At 41.5% G+C, this 22,757-nt stretch overlaps 1 protein-coding gene across 9 annotated transcripts in view; it reads left to right on the top strand.

Annotated features, from left to right (window-relative positions):
* PTK2 (protein tyrosine kinase 2) overlaps positions 1-22,757 on the top strand; it is a 187,765-nt gene that overhangs the window by 80,466 nt on the left and 84,542 nt on the right. For all 9 annotated transcript variants that reach the window (XM_041479493.1, XM_041479495.1, XM_041479492.1 and 6 more), the window contains 3 exons: positions 2,304-2,530; positions 14,672-14,838; positions 20,867-20,954. In XM_041479493.1, the coding sequence (XP_041335427.1) occupies positions 2,336-2,530; positions 14,672-14,838; positions 20,867-20,954 (450 nt within the window). In that variant the 5' untranslated portion in view covers positions 2,304-2,335. The remainder of the gene's footprint in view (positions 1-2,303; positions 2,531-14,671; positions 14,839-20,866; positions 20,955-22,757) is intronic.

Genomic DNA, 22,757 nt, shown 5'->3' with positions numbered 1-22,757 from the left:
TTAATACTAAAGCAGGCATTCTTTTGGTTCTCTGTGAAGAAATGACTAATTTTTGCTTTGTGTTGTAACAATTCTCCCTGCTGTCTGCTTATGTAAACTTTAAATAAAGCTCAGCAGTTTCACCAGTGACCTTGAGGTAGGGTGGGTTGTTCTAAAGAAGGATGCAGAGCATCCTGCACAAGGGCAGCAGCCTTGTCTGAGCCTGCAAACTGCAGTTTCATTCCAAAGAGTTGGACAATTTCATTCCAAAGAGTTGGAAGTTGGGATTCATCTGCCTGAATTTGTCCTGGTGAAACTCCCTACCCTCCGGACCTTTGGGATTTAGCAATGGCTATTTTAACCTTATAGGAAAGGAGTCCTGCAGTTTGGAGCTTGTACAGTCTTGTTGTCTTGGTGTTAGTGTGCCAGAGGGGAGATTTTGGTGCCTGTTTCAGCTTTAAAGTCAGTGTTTGTGTGAAAACAGCTCACGGGCTCCTTTGGTGAGGAGAAGTTGAAGAGTTGCTGAGGGGCTGCAGAGTTTTCAGATCTGTGTCTGTTCATGAGAGGTGAAGTGTAGGAGAGGCTTTAATGTGGGTCTAAGGTTAGCTTAATTCATTTGTATGGATGGCCAGAAAAGAGGAACAATGAAGCTGTAGTGGTTTCTTGAGTTTTCACAGAGATAGGAAACTGACAGGTGGGGGAAGTCCCTCACGGGTGAGACGCAGGTGGGGTGTTGGGAGAATCTTCTCCTTGGCTTCTCTTACCATCTTCCCTGAGGGCAGGACATTAGAGGCCTTTTGTCTGTCCAGTGCAAGTTCCTACCTTTCCCTTGGATGAATGCAATTCAACCATTTATTCAGGAGGTAAAGACATCCTGCCCAGTTGGGCTGTTGTTTCTTCTTTATCTGGTGAGTCTGAATTAGATAGATGCTTAAGACTTCCAGTCCTTTTAGCCTCCAAATGTTGTCTGCAATCTGAAGATCTCAGGCCTTGATATTGCTGGTGTTAATTCCTGTTAGCTGAGCTCACTGGTGTTATCACAGCTGCTGCTGGAGGGGAGATGCTCTTCCTCACCCTGATCGTGGCTGCTTCTGCTTCTCTTCCTGTTCCTGAGGTATTGAACTAAGCCAGTCCTGAAAACCAAATCACCTGGGTTTTTGTTTTGATGTTTTCTCCCCCAATAGTTTTCTGAGCCAGTTTTTGGGGAGGTCAGCAGAGCACCGTGGCAGGTGGCAGGGCTGAAGCTCTGAGGGGCAGCCAGGCATTACACGAGCTCAGCTGGAAGGGTCTCTCTTCTGCCTCTCAGTGAGGTAAACGAGGGCTCAGGCATTCAGTTTACTACCAGGAAGGCATTCAGAGCACTTTGCCAAAAAGATCAAGTTTAGTTTATTTTTAACTTCACATTTTCAAAACTGCCTCCCTACTGGCTGCTCGCTGAGAGGAGGAGGTAGGGAAAGCTCTGTGCACTTGTCCAAGGCCTGGAGCAGAGCCCTGCAGTCCTTTGCTCTCTGCAGCCAGCAGACTGGAATGATGCTCTGGCCTGGCAGGCAGGGAGGAGGTACTCTTTGCTCTTTTTCTCTTGGACTGCATTGATTTCTCAGACACCATCTGCTTGTGGCTGACTAATTAGGAGCAGTAGCCAAGAGGCAATTTTCTTCTTTCTCCTTTGACATGCAGACTGTGCCTTTTGCCATCAGACTTTGAAATCAGGCTGGTGGAAGATAAAACTTAGCCACTTGTTCAGAAATTGCTGACAGGAGGGTAGCTATGATGTAAATGGTTCCTCACTGAATAATGAACTTAGATCTGGGTGGGTTTGTGTCCCACTGGTTCCCAAACTAGCCCAAAAGGAGTGAAGATTTCATTGTTTTAGCCTTGAAACAGGAGAGCCTGGTGTTGGTGTGTGGCTTCTTAGTGGAGAGCCTCCAGTTCAGTGCTGGGGTTTCCTTATGCCTCTTTAGAGGCTTTTTGTAGGACCAGACTTGGAGGATTCTGGGGATGAAAACTGTTTGAACTGAAAGCTGGTATTTGGTGTTGAAGGCTTTGTCAGGGACCTGGGTTCTCAGTCCCTGAGAAACAAATGGAAGAGGTTTTGCTAAAGATACCACTTTTGTAAATAATTGTGGTGTTCAAGTTCAGATCACTTGCTCCAAGGGGCTTTCAGTTTCTCTGGTAGGTTTTTATGTTTGTAGATACATAAATATTTTAGTTGCTTTCCAAAAAGGAAGTGAATCTTCATGGTTTTCTGGTAAATGCCTTGTATGAAGAAGTATAAGATTCATGCATAACTAAAATGAATTTCTTTTTTGTTTCCCTTTCCCTAGAATATGACCGATACCTAGCATCTAGCAAAACCATGGCAGCAGCTTACCTTGACCCAAACTTGAATCACACCCCAAGTTCAGGTGCAAAGACTCACCTCAGTACTGGGATGGAACGTTCCCCAGGGGCCATGGAACGAGTCCTGAAGGTTTTCCACTACTTTGAAAACAGCAGCGAGCCGACCACGTGGGCCAGCATTATCCGGCACGGAGACGCTACTGATGTCCGAGTAAGACCCTTTTCAGCATTCTTATGGCATCTTTAGGTGAAGTGTTATCTTAAAAAATGGGAGGTAAAAATCTGGAAGCAAACAAACACAAAAGTTTCATTGTTTATTTTAAAAGAATCTTGTATATTTTGAGTAAATTCAGGAACTTGAAGTGGTACCAACCTGTGTGGCACCCTGAGGCAGGAATGAGAGCAGGTATGAAAGTGACATTAAATGACATTTTGCATGTTTTAAAGAAATAATAATAAATGATTGTGTTTAATTGTAAGATGTGTATATTTATGTGCTTAAAATGTTTAAATATAATGTGTTCATCACTTAGGGAAAGAAACACTGTTTGGAAACTTATTCCCCTATAGTGTGGGAATATGGAGCTCTGAAGAGTCCCCTTTTCCCCCCAGACAGTCTGTTTGGCCATCCTCTCCCCCTGCTAGTCACCTGCTGCTTGTATTTTTACAATATTGTCCTTCAGTTCATCTATAGAAAAATCCCAAAGCTTGTGAATTTTTAAAGAATAAATATCAGTATTCTTAGAGTTCTGTGGATATGTTATATATGCATGAGAACACGTTTTTTATTGTGAACTTACATCCTCTCTAATGCTGAAATCTTACCTTTTCTGCATTTATCCTTTAAATTGTTGTGGTGTTGTGGTATCTAAACTGTAACTAAGCCTATTGTAACATGTCAAGTGCTTTTGTGGTTTGCTTGTTTTTTAATTATCCTCCAAGAGCAGAATCTTGCAGGGTGGTGGGTGGTGTGTGGGGTTGTTTTCTGCTGTGAGGTACTTGCTGTGGAAGCAGGTCCCCATCTGCTCCTTCCTTCCAACAGTTCTTCAAATTCCACTGTGAAGATGTGATTCTGCTGGAGGGAGAGAGCTGTCACAGAGTGAAGGAGACTTGTTTTCTCCTTCTGTCCTCTATTAAGTTTCCTTTGTGCAAGAGAAAATGAAATTAATAAAAAAACATGAAGAGTTTTGAATGCTTATCTTTTGAATGCTTATCCTTTCCCAGTGTTTATTTCCTAGCATGGCTGCATGTGCAAAGGCCCAAGAGCATTCCTCAGTGGAGGAGGTCTTGTGATCTTGAACACAGACCTGTGAAATCCAGGGATTTTCCTTGGTGATGATCAGAAAATCTGTCTCTTGTCAGTTCAGTAAGCTCCTATCTGTGTTTGGGGATAATGTGGTGAGTGGACAGATCAGAGGTTCAACAACAGGAATCATTGTCATCAATTGCATATATTATTTTACATGGAATAAAGTTTTTCTGGGTGCCACTTGAAATGTTTTTGCTCCCTAACTTAAGTATTAATGGTTTGCTATCTCTAATCTGATTGATTTGTTTCATAAAGTGCATTACTTGGTACAAGAGGAGGAAAACTATGTCTCAGTACGTTTTTAACTTTGCAGACCTCTCCTGTGGGTAAATGTCCAGGGCTCTTAATGTGGTACTTGAAATGGAGGCTGTCTTTCCAGAGAAGTATGTAAAATCCTGGAAAACAAAAGCAGAGATTAAGTCTGTTTTTTTCCAGCTCAGGAATACCTGTGGTTATGGGTTTAAGGATACAAAACCTGGAATTGCTAAGAAATTTAGTGCTGAGTTCAGTTGGCAGTTATGTATCATTTTTTTAAAGCAAGAATATGCCATTTTTTTATAAAAGCGGGATCAAAAGAACAGGCATGTAGCAGTTACTTGAGGCTTGCCTTAATTTTTAATTTTTACATGTACTTTTAATTAGATGGATGTTTCCAAAATAATGGGATTTTTATATTGTTCTGATGGGTAGCTGTTAAACTTCCTTCTTTTAGCAAATGTCCTTCTTTTGTTATTTTGTTCAACTGGGACAGTGACTGTTGAATGTGAATGTGCAGGTAGTAAAGGTCTAGCACTGATGTATTACCATGACATTTATTTTAGAAACAGTAAACCCTTGTTGGAGTACAAGCCTACATTCCATTGGAATGACTGCTGTTCGACCAAGCTGAATAATTTAAGATTAAAATAGCCTGTAAGGTTTTTGTGCCTCCTTTTGTGGAGGAGACGTCTGCCATTTCTTCTGAATTACAGCCTGAGGGAGGAGACTGGAGCTGGGTTTGTTTCCAAGGAGCTCTGAAGGAATATTCAAAGGTGAATGTCTTTGAGACAACTCTGCAATTAAAAGGAAAAGAAATAAGGTCTTCCAAGACTATTTGGGGTGACAGCCGGGGAACATTTCCAGTATTTAGGGTACATTCCCAGTGTTAGAAGTCAGACTTGGTCTGAAATCTCCAGATGAGCCAATTAAAGATGTTTCTGCTGCTAAAGCCAGAGGGCTTCATGGAATGTACCCATGGAAAGTAAAGTTGGAATTTTCTTTCCTGATCTGTGGTTCCTAACATCTTCTGTTTCTAACAAAATGCAGTTTGCCTTTGTGAATGAAGGATGTGTTTGACAGTCACAGCAGAGATGAAAAGGCCTTTTCCTCTTAAAAAAAAAAAGAAAAGAAAAGAAAAAAAAAAGAAAAAAAAAGATATCCTAGAGCATAGAGTCGAAACAATGATTTAGCTGTATACCTTCTACAGAATTCATTGGTCATGGGGGGTAACACTTTTCATTAAAAATCAGGTGGTTAAGCTCATATGAACAGAACTCAGCTTTCTGTCAGAGTCCCTTAAAAGGCTGGACTGTGATTTCCTTGCTGTTTGTCTTAAAATACCTTTCACCAAGACAGCAGTGTGGCTGCCCATAGGCTTTGCTTTGAGGAGAACTTTGGGCTGTGGACCTCTGCTTATTCTGGATAGATTTAGTCCCTCAAAGACTGCTGTTTCCTCAGAGGGATGAAGGCTGTGCCCTGCAGTGGATACAAGAGCAGCGTCTCAATTCTGGGAAGTGCTTTCTTGGATTTCAAAGAACTGGCATGCACTCATTACCCTCTTTTTCTTTGGTGTTATACTAAAGACATGCTTCATTTCCAAAAGAAAGAAAAGGCTTTTATGAATGTGCAAACAGTGGTCTCCTCCTGTGAATGTGTATGTAGACACAGCCAAACATTTGCCAGGGGAAGAAAAGTTGTTTATCTTCCTTGTTTATCTTGGTATGGCTTGTTTGGATGTAGTGTCTAGGTGCTTGTGCACAAAGGGATTTCCAGGCTTCAGGCTTGGAGAGAATGCAGGGCATTCTCTGCCCTGCTCACAGCCTCAGGTGTGGCATGTGAGGAGGTGGGTGTTGCTGAGATGGAATTTCTTGGTCTCAAGTGCACCCTGAAAGTAAACACTGCCACTGAGTCTTGATCAGCACTTAAGAGAAAATCACCTCTGTTTTCAGATGTGGTTGAAGCAGAATTGTAACCATAATTAAGAAAAAAAAAAAAAAAAAAAAGAAAGACTGCAATGCATGTAGCAGATTGAATGGGTAGAGAAGATCTGGGATTTTTAGAAAATGGGCATTGGGAAACCTTGTGTGAGTCCTTACAGGTGACTTGATGAAGTGGAGCTCTTCTGTGCAGTCTCCTTTTCCACCCCAGAGGTGCCCAGCTTGCATCAATTACACCTTTTTTAAAACTTGTAGCCTTTAAAGCTTGTCCTTGATTCTTAACTAGTAGTTGTGAGAAGTAAAGACATTATTTATGTGGAAATAACGACCACAAAGCTCAAACCAGGTTGTTGCCAGACATGTGTTGTACCTTGATTATCAGAAAGAGGTTTTTTTTCCATCCAATTTTGTTATACTGTCTAAAACCTAAGCTGGATAGAGATAGCATTAAAACTTTTAACCTGTCAGATTAGTCCCTGTTTTTGTATTTGGAGAGAAGCATGGTTAGAGCTCTTGAACAAATAAAGGTAATGTTTGGGGTTCTCTTAACCTGTTCACAATTCAAATGTCCTTTTCTTCCTTTTCTATGCAGTACCACCTTGAAATGTCAGCTTCCTTAAGGTTCACAGAATAAGAGCTCAAAAAGCTGAATTTAAAAAGTACATCCTTAGCTAAGGGGAAGAATATTATCTAACTTTAAAAAACCCTAAATGCAAGGAGCATTGGCCACATCCCATCGCATATTCAGAAAGACCAGAGCAAATTCATCAGCTTCCCTGCCCACCTGCAAAACCTTACTCCTCGCAGGCAGAAGGCATGTGTGCAGTTTGGAAGGTTGTTATTCTGGTCTGTTCCCTAAACTGAGTGCTTTAGAGGAAGGGCTGAAGCACATTCAGCTGGGTCTTCACTAAAGCAGTTAATTGAGCTGTGTTACTGTGTTCCTATGTGTTGCATCTTCTTTCCTGTTTGCCTCTCCCCTTCAGTCCATGCTGTACTTTCACCTATTGGTGCAAGAGAGCAGAGTATTTGATTGGAGATCCCGTTTGTGGTGGAGGAATGGAAGGATCCTGTAGTGCAAAGGTCTGCAATTCAAATGCTATCCTGGTTCAGACACGTGTTTCAGCTGGCAGCTGTGCCAGCTTCCTTCTTGCTGTTTGTTTTCTCATGCTGCCACCGTAGCTGTGCTGGCACAGGTGGTGTGACTGTTTTGGCAAACTCAGTCCAAGTGAAAATGAATGATTGTTTTGCTGTTGTTTTAAATCCAGATCAGTTCTGTAATCTTGTTAGCTGCATTGTCTTGCAGACTGACACAGCTGAGAAGGCTGGGGGGAGAAAGGAAATGCCTGTTTATGCTGGCACCGTGCTGCTACTGCACCACGAGGGGACAGAGTATTAAAGCCTTACTGATGAACATCTCTTGCCATCCTCAGCAACATTCCTGGTTTCCAAACATTTCCCAAGAAGGATATTGCTGTTCTGAAAAAGGGCAAGAGGCTTCTCAGTCCAACCTCAGTTCCAGATGTGATTCCACACGCTCACCTCCAAGTCTCTCTTTTTCAAACCCATTTTATTTAGAGCCGATATCTGGACAAAAGGTGCCAGACATCTACTGTGGCTACTCTGGAACAGATCTGGACTACACAGTACTGATCCTGACTGCTGACAGGTAGCCAGTAGTTGAACTTGCTGCTATCCAGCTGTGGAGTAGCCAGATGTGCTTTATTGCTGCTCAGTTCCTCCCAAGCCAGAAGCTTGAAGAGTTGGAGGAGAATGGGCATGGGGTGAAGCTGCTCTGGTGTGTCTACTGCAATCTGTAAAGGAAGTGCAAATATATTAATTGGATGAGTTTTTATCTACTGGGTTTCTTTTTTTAAAATAGATTCCTACTAGAGTTAAAATAGATTCTTACTAGATTTAGTAATGGGGGAGCAGTTTGGTCGCACAAAGCTCTGTGGAAAAAGGCTGTGAGTGCTGACAGGAGTCAAAGCTGGGTTAGTATTTTTGGTGAAGTCAGCTCTTTACAGCAATTGTTGCGTATTCAAATCTCATTTCTATGTGTGTACAGTCATATATGCGCTTTGAGGCAGTGCAACTCTTTGATGTATAGAAGCAGACTGGAGTGCAGCGATTCAAACATCAAATAGATGTATGTAAAAAATGTATAAAATCATTCCTGGTCTAGAAAATTGGTGTGATATACCTTTTTTCCTTCCTTTTCTCTGCTGTGTGCCTGCATGAATTGTGCCAGATAACAAGGCATGGTTGTATTGTTATTTTGTAGGTGCCTCCCTTCCGAGAACCTGAGAAAGGTAGCAAGAATTCAAAATTACAGATCTTGAAATGTAAACAAAAAATTGTATGGTATAGTGATAATCAGTGTACTAAGACAAAAGTACCCTTGGGCTTTGGAATGCCTTTTTTACTTGTGCAAAATACTCTTGATACCCTTAGATGAGACACACATGCAAAATAACATTTCAAACCTAATCTCAATAGCCCTTTGACATTTTTCTGAAAACATCTAGATCTGTAGATGGCTTCAAGTCAACATCCTGCATCAGTGTTTAACTGTACAGAAACTGGATCCAAGGGGGCTCTTAGACTTTGCCAGAGCATCTGAGGATAGGGAATAGTGAAATACAGAATCACAGAAAAATCTGGGTTAGAAAGGACATTTAAAGGTTATCTATTCCAGCCTTGCTGCAACGAGCAGGGACATTCTCAACTAGATCAGGTTGCTGAGAACCCAATGTAACCTGGCCTTGAGTGTTTCTGGGGATGGGGCATCCACCACATCCCTGGGCAGCCTGGTCCAGTGTTTTACCCCGTCACTGCAAAAAAACTCCTTCATAATATCTAACCTAAACCTACTCTCTTTCTTCTCCCTGGAGCTTCTCTTCTCCAGGCTTAGCAGCCTCATCTCTCTCAGCCTGGCTCCATCTCTCTGATAGTCTTGGTGGCCTCCTCTGGACCTGCTCCATGGAGGTCCAAGAGCTCCATGTCCTTCCTGTGCTGGGCCCCCAGAGCTGGATGCAGCTCTGCAGGTGGGATCTCACCAGAGGGGCAGAATCCCCTCCCTCACCCTGCTGCCCACACTGCTTTGAATATTAAGCTTCTGGAAAGCTAAATTTATTGTCAGCTTTTAAAAACAGCGTTGCATTAATTTGGGAAATGTGCAGTAGGATCAGAAAAGTGCTGATTAATCCAAGAAGACTGGAAAGCAGGGCTGTACCAGCTCTGCTCTGTCAGTGCTGTCAGTGTGTGCTTGGAAGGTTCCTTGTGGAATTCTGTGTGGGTGTGGAGAGGTATTTGGGATGACAGATCCGAGCATGGCTTGAATATGAAAGGCTCTGAGGCACTTGGGTGGATGTGTTGCTTGAGCTGAGGTGTCTCTGTGCTGGAATGGTGACAGGATCCTGGCCAGCAGGACAGCCTGTCTTCAGGCTGTGGTTTCAGTATGAACTTGCTGGGCTTCAGGGGCAGAGTTCTTGTGCAGCCTCATCAGTTTCCCATTCTTGTTTATCATATGATACACAAATGTGCTTGCTGGATAAGCACAGTAAAGAGAAAAAGAGGAATGTGGGCTTTGTGCTTTGACTGTCAGACATAGTGTTATCAGAGGGTAGCCCAGATTTTGGTGTAGTGGGCACATTCTAGAGTTCTCCTTTATGGAAATTATAAATTAATTTTCATCAGACTTCTGCCATTTACTTTTGTTCAGCTTTTCATTTAAGCCCCCCATATGAATCTGACATCAAGAGTTACAATACTTGATATATAAATAGTGTTTGACATATTTGAAGTGCTGCACAAACATTAGCACGCTGTGCCTCTTTCAGAGTTGCTACTTAAAGACTTTTTCTGGTGCAAGAAACTTTCTCCTTCCAACTAAATAAGGAAATCAGGTTTGTAGTCACACTGGGAGTATATTATTCTGTCTTCAATTTATTCATAGTAGCACATCAGTCTTGTTAATTTACAAGCAATCAATTAATTTTCACTCATTTACAGAAGCAAAGTGTTATTGATACATACTGGGAGAGCCAAGGGTATGTGTGCCTTTTGGCCTTTCTCTGGTCTGTCATGATTTTTCAACATTCTTCTAAATATATTGTACTGTAAATTCTAATTTTGGGCACATTCGCTGAATTTAGGGCACATATTAATCTATTTTTTAAATTAGTTGTGATGCATATCTGTGCTTCCTTAACAAATGAGTAGGAATGAGTTTTCTACCTATAGAAGAAGCTTTTTCTTCCTCTCTCTGGGGTAAAGGGAGTGAAAGGTTACCTATCCCTTGCCTGTTATTGATAAGAAATTCCTCTGAAGGCTTCCCACTGTCTCTTGCTCAGCTGTACTAGTCTATTTTATGTTCAGGATGTAAATGTCAGCTTCAAACACTTAATTAAAATCAATGTGATTGCGGTGAACTGCATTCAAGTGGCAGATGATTGTGAGACTGCCTTGTAGTTCTAGGGAGCTGCTAACAGACACATGAAAACTCCTCATAGGAATTTATATTCATGTGGGGATCCCCTGTACCCTAAGTGAAATCTCATTCTGGAGTAGTTCTCTGCTGGAGTCAAGCTTTCCAGTAAGTATTCCTAGCTGTGATTAATTTGAGGTCAGAAGTTTGTGGTCCAGTTTGAAAGTGATGGTCCTTACCTGTTTTTTTCCACTCAGCAATCCATCTGAGGAGTTTCCTGAGCTGAAAGGCTGGTTGCAGTAGAGTCTGGAGAGATTTCAGATCTCTCTGGCCGTGCTTCCAGCTAAAGGATTGTGGTGACATGTCTCAGCAGGATGCTGTAGTTGCTATTGTGCAGTGGTTAAGCAGTTAAGTTGTTTGTCTGGAAACTTCTGATTAAACATTCTCATCACTGCCACACAGAACGTCAGGCTGCTTTGGCAGAGCTCCTCACAGAGCCACTGTGGAAGCACAGACGCTGTCACCCATCCTGGAATGATGGCAGTGGCTTTGTTGGACGCTCCAGGCATCTCCACTGGGTCTGTGGAGGTTGCCCAGGACCTGAGGAGACTGAACATGTTATTTACTACTGATGGGAGTTAAATGCACTGACCTGATGCTGTCTGCAGTGCCAGTGCAAGCCTGGGGGATTAATCTTGGAATGTTTGGAAAGAGCAGCCAGGGTTGGGCAAGTCCCTGGGGCTGGATGAGCCTCCCTCTTCTGTGCTGCATTCTCCTGGGGACATGTGGCTTTAAAATTCAAATCCTCTGGTTTATTAATAAAAACGTGTATAAGCAAATGGATGTTTTACTAGAACTGCAAACCAGCCATTTTGAGTGTCTAAATAACCATGTTTCCTTATTTCTCCAGTTTTTGGTTCTGACTGTGAGTTGATAGCACCTGGAATGAGCTCTGCAGCTTTCCTATACAACAGCAAAGAGAAGCACTTGATGTGTTTGTGTCATATAAAGCACCACTTCTTCCTTCCTGACAATACATGGCTTTTTAGAATATATTTTCCAACATTGCACTTGACCTCCTGTGCCCCCATTCTGCTGTCTCTGTAGTGTTTGTGCTTTTTCCTGAGTTGCAGCATGTACTAATTGTTGCTAATTATTTTCTTGGGCTGACAACTACCTCACCACATACCTCACCCTTCTTACACAAATCAGAAAATATGTTTATTTTTATTTTTGACTTTCGATTCTGTGATAGGTTTAGACTTGAATGATGATACAAAAAAAGGCTTAAAATCTTGCTCGATTTCGGTGGGAATTAGGACATGGACTTCTTCAGTCCTTTTGAAATCCCAGCCTGAAGACTAGAGAGGGTCTGAGATGTCCATCTTGCTTCTTTCCTGAGTAAGCACTAATGGTTTCAGCTGAACCTTACGCATCACTTGTCTCAGTAGTTCATGGTCATAGATAATTTTACCATAATTTTTTCCTTTCCAAAGCCATTTCTTATCACAGCAGGCGTAACTATCATCTGAGAACACGTACCTCCATTTTCATTATCAACTGACAGGGTCAGAGATGGGGGGAGGGATGGATTTCAGAAATGTAATGCTGTATGCTACATGCTCTGTACAGGGTGCAGGAAGAGATGAAAATGAGTGAATCTCTTCTGTTTGCATAGAGAAAAGCTGGCACCATTCCTTTGGATGAGAGCTCGCCTGCTAAAATGTTAGGCTTTACTAACTAAGCAGAGCTTGTCCTTTGGGTGAAGAAGAGGTTAAATATGCCTCTGTCTCTTCTGAGAGTACTTGGTGGTGGTGAGTGTTTCCAGGGATACAGGCAACTGTTCTCCTTTGTAGTTTGTGATACAAAGAGCTTCAAATGCAGGCAAGAAACAAACTTAAACAATTTACATTAAATGCAGATTTAAAACCTGTTCACTGACCTGATAATAGACCTTTGGAATTGCTGGGGAAGGTTGCAAAAAGTGAATTGCTTTAAGAGGAGACAGGATGAGTAATTGGAAGAGTTTCACTGAAGGCTGATGAATGACAGAAACAATGCTTGGCTTGGGAAATCCACTGGGATAAAAATAGGCTGAGGTTAGGAGAGCACTTGGGGGAAGTGTTCCCTTGTGCTTGCCTGGTGTTGCCTCATCCCCTGGCACCCATCTGTGGCCTCTCTGCTTCCTCCTTGAGTTGTTTTACCGAGGTGCCTGCAGGGAGCTGCTCGTTTGCATCAGATCTTTGTTTCCAGCAGCTCGGGCACCTTCTGGCTGTCAGGACAGGCTGTGGCTGGTGAATCTGTGGTGCTGCCAGCTGCTTGAAAGCTTGGATTTGCCCACAGTGTGGTGAAGTTTCCCTCCCACACAACACCAGCCTCTGCAAGCCTCCTTGTTTTGCTGCTGTCCATCTTCCTTCAGGTCTGGGCTCGCCGTCCTCTTTGCACTGAATGTCCAACCCCAGGGCATGGGAGACAAGGGAGATTTGGGACACTGCAGGCTCTGAACCAAAAAGATGCTTCTGAGGGTGCTCACATTGCTGCTCTCAGACTCAGGGTCCTGCTGGGCTTGATGGAGCCTCTTCTAACTCAGTCTCCATGAACTTACTTAACGTGGCTTGTGTTTCCTTCCTGTAGGCTTGAAAGAATTTTGTTTTACATTTCTCTGTGCACTGTGTTGCTTCTGAGAGATTATTTAAAGGTTGCAGTTTGAGGAGATGTGTGAGCTGATTTAACAGCTTGATATCACCTCACCAACAGCATGATTCCACTCCTACATGTGTCATCTTCCCCCTCTATTCAGATGTAGTGCTTTCTTAATTCTCTTTTTGCAGTTAGTTTTCTGCTTGCTTAACTTGCAGAATCAGGGTTTTAAACATTTTCTTTGGGGTATAAAACAATAAATTTTGGAAAGCAATCACGGAATCATTTAGGTTGGGAAAGACTGCTTAGGTCATCAAATCCAGCTATGAGCCCAGCACCACAACCAAGTTCACCACTAAACAATGTCCTCAAGTGCCACATCCACATGGTTTTTGAACACTTCAAGGCATGATGACTCCACCACTTCACAGACTAGCCAATTCCAAGGCTTTTACTCTTTCAGTGAAGAAATTGTTCCTAATAACTAATCTAAAACCTCCCTTGGTGCAGCCTGGGGCTATTTCCTCTCATCCTGTCCCTTGTTCCCTGGGAGAGGAGTCTGACCCCCTCCTGGCTTCACCTTCCTGTCAGGGACTTGAGGAGAGCATTAATGCCCCCCTCTGAGCCTCCTTTTCTCCAGGCTGACAGTACCGTCCTATAGAAAACCCTCTCACCTAACTCACTCCGGAACGTCACCTCTGGCTCCTGTAGAACTTCCACTGGTTATGTGCTGATGTTTTGTTGGAATTCTGAGCAAGAATCACTTGTGCATCTCTGCACGCATCTCTGTGTTGGGTGTACCTGTATGAGCATTTTCAGTAGGAAATTCTCAGACCATTCCAGGCACAGAAGCAAAAGCCTGTGAATGCCTGAGAGAGGAGTCTGGGAGCAGTGATAGCCCTGGCTCCTGCTGAGCTCTGAGCTCCTGCAGCAGGGATCTGCTGCCTTGCAGAGAGACATGGCTTCCCTTGGACAGGGTTGTGAGGAGGCAGCAGAGCTCCTGCTGTCTCCCTAATCAGGATGAGAGCAGGACAGCCTGGCATGCTGCACATGAAAGGTTGCTCATCCCTGCTCCACAACACGTTTGATTTTTAGTTACTGCATGTCAGACCTTTCTGATGGTTGACATGGCAATCTGCTATGGGTTTATGTAAAAGGCTCCTTTATTGGGCAAGAGATCTGCAAACTCTGAAATTTACCTCAGGGCAAACAACATTTGTTGTGTTTGAGAATGTTCCTAAATAATTGTCTCTTGCCTGGTTTTATAAGGGATCTCTGCTGAATCTCAAGTGAGTGGGGAGAGAAGGGGGAAGGAAACCAAGGGGTTGTGGTGTGACCTATGAAATCCTGGCTGTTGGGGCACTGAAGAGGATGAAAATCCAAGATGATTTTGTGGTTCTTGATGGAGAGTGACTTTTAAAGACCGCTGGTGGGTTTTTTTGAACTAATACGTTTTGCTTTCATCCACAAACGTGCTTTTGAAATTTTGGCTTTTATGTTACTCTATTTTATGTAGAGGAAATACTGGCCTGAATCTGATAAAATGCATGGAACGTTTTTACTGATGTTTTCTGAGGTCGTGCTGGTAAAACTTCAGCAATTGTAATTGGTTGTGTGAAAGAGAAGCTTACAATAAAATATGTTAAGTATTTTTAATGAAGTCGCTACCTATATGCTGCTTAGTATTTTGTGTAAGGTATTACATGGTAATATTTAAGATTAAAAAAATATATGTTTATTGTATTTTACAGCTTGTAAGGATTGTGTATTTCTGTGTTTTAGGGCATAATTCAGAAGATCGTGGACTGTCACAAAGTGAAGAATGTGGCCTGCTATGGGTTACGGCTCAGTCACCTGCAGTCTGAGGAAGTTCACTGGCTACACCTGGACATGGGGGTGTCCAATGTGAGAGAGAAATTTGAACTAGCCCACCCTCCAGAAGAATGGAAGTAAGAATATGAGTCTGTTCAATGTCAGTCATACAAGTCTTCCTGCCTTGTCATAAAAAATACTCTGTAATTTGGTTTACTTAGAAAGATCTTGTAGTGAAATGGAGCTGGTGGAATGGGGGGAAATAAACCCACCAAACTCCTCATTAAAAGCTGTGAGCAATGTTTTCTTTGTTTTAAGGGGTTTTTGTTGTTGTAAGAGGTTTCTTGCAAACTGAAGAGAAACCTGGGATTTGGAGGAAGCATAAAATAGGAACAGAAATCTCCTAGTCATTTGTGCTGAAATCTGCAAGTTTTGTCATACTTAAAAGTTTTAGGACAAGAATGATATTCCTAGTTGTGGTATAAGCACATGGTTGCAGTTTCAAAAGGATACATCTTGTTATTTCAATAAAGCCAAAAGGATATTGTTAAATGCTGGTTGTGCTTATTTATAGACTGAGCAGGAGAAATGTGATTTGAAAAGAGTGAAATGCAGTCAAAAATCATTTTATCCCTCTGCTTTTGAAAAACCTCTCACTTGTTAAACTTATATTGAGACCCAGAGCAGTAAGTGACATCTGCCTTCCTTCTGAGTGTGATCTTCTCAAGTAATACCAGGAGCAATGAACAGTAGAAAGACAACTGCAGAATTTGGGGGGTTTTTCATAGCCTGGGCACATTTGCTGAGGTTTTTCATGATGCTGGTTAGTTGATTAAAAGAAGTGGCATAACCTAAGTTTCTTTAGCTTTTTAGGAGGGTAAGCTGGTGATACCTGCTCAGGACAGGAAGGAAGGAAACTCTCTCCACTTTCCTGATAGAAAAACAAGAGGAAACTTAAATTTATTTGCAGAAAGACACAGTAGTCTACTAGAGAAAATGGGGAGCTCAGAATTGTAAATGCCAGTAAACCAAATAGAGATTAAACCAAAGGATAGATTACTGTGGTTACTTGTTCACTACAGGGGTGTTGTGCATCTATTTCTGTGGTTTATGTTCATAAACACAATTGTGCTGAAGTTGCTGGTTGTTTTAAAGGATGCACAATCTTCTGCAGAAGCATCGTAAATAGTCTATACATAATTTCTCACAAGTGGAGTTATATTCTAGCAGATGTCACATTTGGCAATACTCAGTTTGTAAATTCTCTTTAGGGTCCCGATTTTAACAAGTTCCACAAATTCAAATAAATTAGGAATATTTAAAATCTGTGTTTCAGGAATGTTGCATATTCTCTTTTATACATGTTATATTTTATTGTTTCTGTGATCTACACAGGTATTTTCCCTCACAAGAAGTTTTTTATTGATAATATTGTGAAATCACACCTTAGAAACTAGGAGATTCTTGAATCCTTTCTGTGATTAGCGGTGTTATCAAGTGGTGGGTGAGATGTGAATAATTTATGCTGTGGAAATTTGTTAGCTAGTGTACCAGTGTCAATTCCATTTTTGTAAGGCAATGCAACTTGTGTGGTACACATTGCAGAACACATTTAATTGGTTTTAAAAACAAAGTTAGATATTGTTTTGAAGCTTGTGGAAAGGAATTGTGTAAAATGCTCATGAAAGAGCTATGATAAAGTGTAAATTATTCAATACCTTTCCAAGTGTCATTTAGTATGTTATCAAATACATGCAGCCTGACATACCTTTTAAACCCAGAGAGATTTGCTGTGCATAATCAAAATGCTGCTGTCATATTTGTAATGCCAAAACACAAAGTGTCTAAGATCATATGACAGTACTTGTAGAAATATTTAGATTACTAAAGGGGAAGTAGTCTTGGAATAGTTCTTATATTAAAAGCTTCCTATAGTGTCAGTAAACCACTAAATACCTCATGTGATTATTTGGTTTTTATCATCCAAGGTTGTGTATTCACAGTGTTCAGAAATAATATCTTGGAATTCTTCTGGACTAATCCAGGTACTAGACGTTACATGAATTGTCAGTAGGTTGCACACAAAAGTTACCAGGATAAAATCTATCACCCAGCTGGGTGAGCCAGGGTTAGCAGGATGTGTGGCTCTTAAATCCTGGATAACACCAACCCTCATCATTGTGTGTAATACTGAGCCTTGAACAGCAGGCACAGCTGCTGTCCTTCATGACTGTGACAAAACTGCTCTGTGCCAGAGCCCTCTTCCTTCCACTGGTGTTTTGTGTCACACAAAAGGAGTATCAAGAGGTTCACATAACAAGTTGTGTGTGTTGGAGCAGCCTGTTCCCCACAGGGCAGACACCTTCTAGCTCTGTAGTTTGGGTTTGTAAAGCAGGTCCCTGTAACCAGGTGACATCCATGCTGTGGCTCTGACAGGTAGGGGACACCCCAGTGCTCAGCAGTCCTGGACTGGGAGTTTTGGTAGCTGTGATACAAAAGCCCTGGCACAGATACAAGGACAGATGACCTGTGGGATGGTTTAATGAGTTGACCAAGTTGATATAACAGATCTGTTCCTCTCCTTTCTGCACTGTCTTCTTTCTTCTCTGGCTTCCAGGTATCCAGTCCTTTTCCTTTCCTTCTGTGAGCCTTAATACTTCTGTAAATCTGCAGTGAGCTGATTCAGTTCATTAAACTCACACAAGATTTCCCCTTTGTCTGCCCTTTTGCTTCCCATCTTCTCTGTTCTGGTTGCTTTTCTGTTGATGTGAACTGAATCAGAACCTGCTGGAGGCAAGATTGGGATTGGCAAGATTATTTCTTTCAGTGGTACAAGCTGTTAAGAGTTGGATCATCCTTTCTCTTTTGGCTCCACCAGCTGCCCTGGTAGTGCTTGTTACTGACAGGGAAGCACCCAGAACTGCTCAGTGGTGTTCACCCTGCTGTGGGTGGGTCACTACACTGCACATCTTGTGAGCATTACTGATGCCCACCTTTGTGAGGTGTGTCAGTGCTTCTAAGCCCCTGTGGAGGGGCAGAGCAGAAGCAGAGTGGTGATCTTCCAGGAATAACTCATCAAACATGAGGAGAGTGATCATCAGCTGAGATGCTTGCTCTGAAAGCAGACCTGGTTTGTGAGAAAGGGACATGTCATCCTTGTCAGTTGGCTGCATTTCAAAGTCAGGAAATGTAGAGGATATTGAAAACTGAGCCCATCCCTGTGTTGGCCTTTGGAAGTCAGCTCCTTCATTCCCACAGGGCAGAGAAGAGATTAGGTTATAAATAGCTAATGAAGGTCACTCACGGTGACTGTCCCAGCTGAGCTGCTTTGCCTTACCTGATTTTCTCATGAGAGCCTGTTGCAAAAGGCAGCACTTCCATGGCAGATCAGTTAAGGAGACATGTCCCTGTAAAGGAGAGATTGATTCTCCTCTGTTTGTTGGTTTGCTTTTTTTGTTTTTTTTTTTTTTTTTTTTTTTTTTTTTTTTTTTTTTTTTTTTAATTTTTTAATCCCAGAGAGTAATGGCACTCTGCAAACCTAGCATCACAGAATCATTTGGGCTGGAAGACACCTCTAAGGTCATCAAGCCCCGCAGTTAACCCAACTCTGCCAAGGCCACTACTAAACCATGTCCCCAAGTGCCAATATACGTGTCCTTTAAATCCCTCCAGAGATGTGATGCCACCACTTTCCTGAGCAGCCTCTTCCAATCTCTGACAGCCCATGAAGAAATTTGTTCTGATATTGAATATCCAATTTTCTGATTTATAATTCAGTCTAAATCTCTCCTGCAACTTGAGATGGTTTCCTCTCATCCTATCACTTGTTACTTAAGAGCCTGACCCCTACCTAGCTACATTGTCCTGTCAGGGAGTTGTAGAGAGTGATAAGGTCTCCCCTGAGCCTTCCTCAGCTGCTTCTCACCATATTTGTGCTCCAGGAGAGATTTAGGTTGGATATTAGAAAAAAATTCTTAATGGAAAGGATTCCAGGAGAGATTTAGGCTGGATATTAGAAAAAAATTCTTAATGGAAAGGATTGTCAAGCGCTGGAACAGGCTGCCCAGGGAAGCAATGGAGTAACCATCCTTGAAAGCGTTCCAAAAATGTGTGGATTTGGCACTTGAGAACTTTCTTTAGTGGTGAACATGGTGGTGATGCTGGGTTGATGGTTAGACTTGAAGGTCTTAAAGCTCTTTTCCAACCTTAATGATTCTGTCATTCTAAAATGCACTGGATTATAGAGCCCTCAAAAAGGAAGGAACTCTTTTATACAGACTTGTTTTATTCCATGTCAGTCTCTGCAATTGTGTTCAGCAGTAGATTTTAGTGGATATGGCAGAATAAAAAACAGGAGAGGCTCTGCTTTTCTGGATAATGTGCTCATGCTGCCTTCTCTTCCTGACTTGTAAACATCTGGAGGTAGAATTCGGCTGACACCTAAATTTTAGCAAGTAACCAGTTATCTGCTGGGGTCATGAAGTGTAAAGGCTGATCAGCAATAGAAGGTGATTCTGTGTTCCCTTACATATTAGAGAAAACTGTGAGAGTTTGTCTTAACTGTGACTTGGAGTATTTTTTTTGTTTATCTGTATCTGTGTCCTGTGTCACAGAATGGTTTGCACTGAGGACATTTAAGGATCACTCATTCCAGCCCCCTGGAATGTCCATGGGCAGGGACACCTTCCTCTATCCCAGGTTGCTCCAAGCCCCATCCAGCCTGGCCTTGAACACTTCCAGGGATGGTGCAGCCTCAGCTTCTCTGCCAGGGCCTCACCACACTCAGAGTACAACATTTCTCCCTTGTATCCACTGTAAATCTGTTCTCTGTCAGGTGTTCTCAGCCTCTCCTGCATTTCACTCTTTAATTTAATATGTTTTCTGTGCACAGGGATTATGAAATATATTGCCATACCACAACAAGAACATCATTCTAGTATTCTTCGTTTGTATACAGTGTGTGTGTATTTACAATTTCCAAATTTTTTCTTTATTTTAGTGGTTTCTAACAGGACAGTGTATTTTCAATGAATTCTAAGTAAATAAGGATATTGCAAGTTCTGCTTGCAGTGGAAACCTAGGCAGCACTTACCACTAAATTTTTACCAAATCCCCATGTAAATCTTGATTACAGGCAGCCAAATCACTTGCTGAAAAGAAGTTCTTGTCCTGCTGAAACCAGCTGATTGAAATGTTGTAATATTTGTTCTTATCATGAGCAGATTGTTAAATATACTTACTTTGGGAAGTACTGTTAAGAGTGTGTGTTAGGATATGCTGTGTTGGCACAGCCCAGGGGATGGAGACATTCATTATCAGACTTTCATTGAAGGAATGTGTCAGAGGAGGAAGCAAACAGTTTGTGTCCAATACCACAGGCTGTTACCACAGGACAAGCAATGATACTAAGGGATTGAAAGCAGACGTTTATGACAAGAAATATTACTAAATTTAGGTGCTGAAAGCAGAAGTTAAGGTTTGAGAAGTGATACAGATTTGGTGTAGGTTGTGGGTCCAGGCTCATTCTGAATTTCCCTCACTTCTGGCGTAGAATTTCCTTAAAAAATATGACTGTCAGGTTCAATACTGTTTGGTTTTTGCATGTGTCTTGATGATGAATAAGGGAGCAGAGAACCTTTTTCCAGAGAAATCCCTTCAAAACCTATTGGAGCATAGATCAGAGAAGGAGCAGAGTGCTGTTCCTTGCTCTCCTGTAGGATGTGGCTCCCTGGTGAGTGACACTGTTTGTCACTCCTGGAGCAGCAGGATCAGCGTTTTAAGTCCCTGCTTGTGAAAAGCAGAGATAAAAGCTGTTGCCAGGGGTCATGTCAGTGCTTCTGGCAGCTCATCTGTTGTCACCTCACTGGGGCCTCCCTTCCCATGGATCTGGAGCTTATCTGCTCCAAGTCTTGATGCTTCGGTCCTCTCTGAAGCTCTGAGAAGGCAGCAGGGCTCTAAGTTTGTTTCTGTTACAAAGGTCCTTTGTAAATACCTCTGTGAAATATCTGTTACACATAAATTTCAGTTTAGTTCTCTTAATGAATCAAAGGGTAGGTTTTCTATTAATTTTCTAAGTTTATTTTTCGTTTATTTGTATTTTTAAGAATGTTGGGAGGAAATCTTAATTTTAATCGTGTTCAACAATCTCTTTTTCTTGCTTTTCAGATATGAATTGAGAATTCGGTATTTGCCAAAAGGATTTCTAAACCAGTTCACTGAGGACAAACCAACTCTAAATTTTTTCTATCAGCAGGTATGTTCTGTTCTTCTGCTTTGTCTTTTGCTGATTTTGCTAAATTTAGAAAACTCTGGGTTTGTTTATGTGGGTATTAAATTATTATTTAATATATATTAATATATTAATAAAGCATATTGCTGCAGAAACAGAAAAATGGAAAAAACTTGAGGTTGCATATATAAAGCAGAAAGGGCACAAAGCCCATGGCATCTTTCTGCTTGAGAAGTGGAGAGGAATATGTTCCAAAACCAAGGTGATTCTACAGGTAGTAATTGTCCTAACTCAGATAAAATTGACTGTTGTTCCACTGGCTTCTTACAGTTAATTCACACTTGATTAAACTGATGAATTTCTTTATTTTTGCAAGTGTAAGTAAGTGACAATTTCACTGCAAACCATCAAATGCTTTTCCCACTCACATTCTTAAGTTATATTCTTGGGTTTAAAATCTCTTCTGGATTACTAAAACTGCATAATAGTCAAAGTTTCTATAAATTAAACACTAAATTCTAATTTTATTCAAGTAAATTATTTTAATCTGCTTTTGCACCAACAAGCTCTCAGTAAAACTTGTCAGGACTAAAATGGTTACACTAACTCCAGCAAGCACAATTGTGCACACAACATTCTTGTCTTAGGTAAATTATTTTTAATGTTTTTTACTGTGTGATGCAATTTTTGTATTGATCTGTGATGAAGTTGACTTTTGAAAAGACACTTCTCCTGCAGTGCTTCCTTGGACTTCACATTCTAGTTTAAGTGATTTGTGTGATATGCCGAATTCAGCTTAAAATGTCTGAATTTTGGGGAGTTTTTAGTGTAGTACTGCCAGGGGGTCTTGTACAACAATATCCTGTTCCTTTTTCCTTTAGCAGCAAGGAACTTCCTTCGTACTGGCTTTAAACACAGGAGATTTGTGTTTCCCATGATGCAAAAATGGGTGATGAGGAAAATAATTTCCTGAACTTCATCACTTTCCTGTTCAACACCTGGCAAGCCTGGACTCTTATTTCTGCCTCAGGAAACTGTTTCTATAAAGCAAGGAGTTTGAAATGCCAGAGGAATATTTGTTAACTTCCAGCTAAATTTGGAGAAATCATTATAAATGGGTACAAATGGCTCAGAATAGAAGGTTTTGGAAGGTCATTGGGACCAATAGGCAAGGCTGACAGCTGCCTGTAGATAACAATGCCCTGAATCCCTGTGCTGTTATAAAATGAAAATCTTGTCTCCTCGCTCTTCACAAAATCCTGTTTATTTTCTCCTCCCCTTTCTTTTTCACCTAATAGTGAGGTATTTCTGAATCCAGTTCTTTAAAAGTCACTGCTCTTTATTTTGAGGTGCTGTAAGGTATTTGGGTCTCCGTTGTCATGGAAATCAGGTGCAGAACTTTCCAGAGTTGTCATTCTATATCCATGATTCTGCTTTGCTCCATAAATTTCACTTGTCCTCTTGGATAAAGTAGGACAATAACTTTTATGTGGTAAAGTGTTAAGGCAGCAGCAGTGACCTATGAAAAGAAGGCAAGAGAAGAATTTAAGCAGTAACACTGCATCATAAACCAGGCCTACAGCAGAGGGGGGAATAAAAAAACAGGGAAAGATGATTTTTCACATTCTGTTCCCATCTCAGTGTCATTCCTGCAACATTTTAACATCTTCTTTTGCTAACCACTGCTTTCAGTCAGATGCATCATGTTGTGTGTAGGCAAGAACAACAGAATGTACAGAATTCATACATACATACATAGATATCCTGAGCTTTCTGCACAGAAGCAACTGTCAGAGATAAGGAGCATAGAACCCAGTTAAAAAATTT

This window comes from Pyrgilauda ruficollis, unplaced genomic scaffold (assembly GCF_017590135.1).
Source record: "Pyrgilauda ruficollis isolate IOZ18807 unplaced genomic scaffold, ASM1759013v1 scaffold48, whole genome shotgun sequence".
NCBI classification, from domain to species: domain Eukaryota; kingdom Metazoa; phylum Chordata; class Aves; order Passeriformes; family Passeridae; genus Pyrgilauda; species Pyrgilauda ruficollis.
This window is presented reverse-complemented; position numbering and strand designations above follow the sequence as displayed.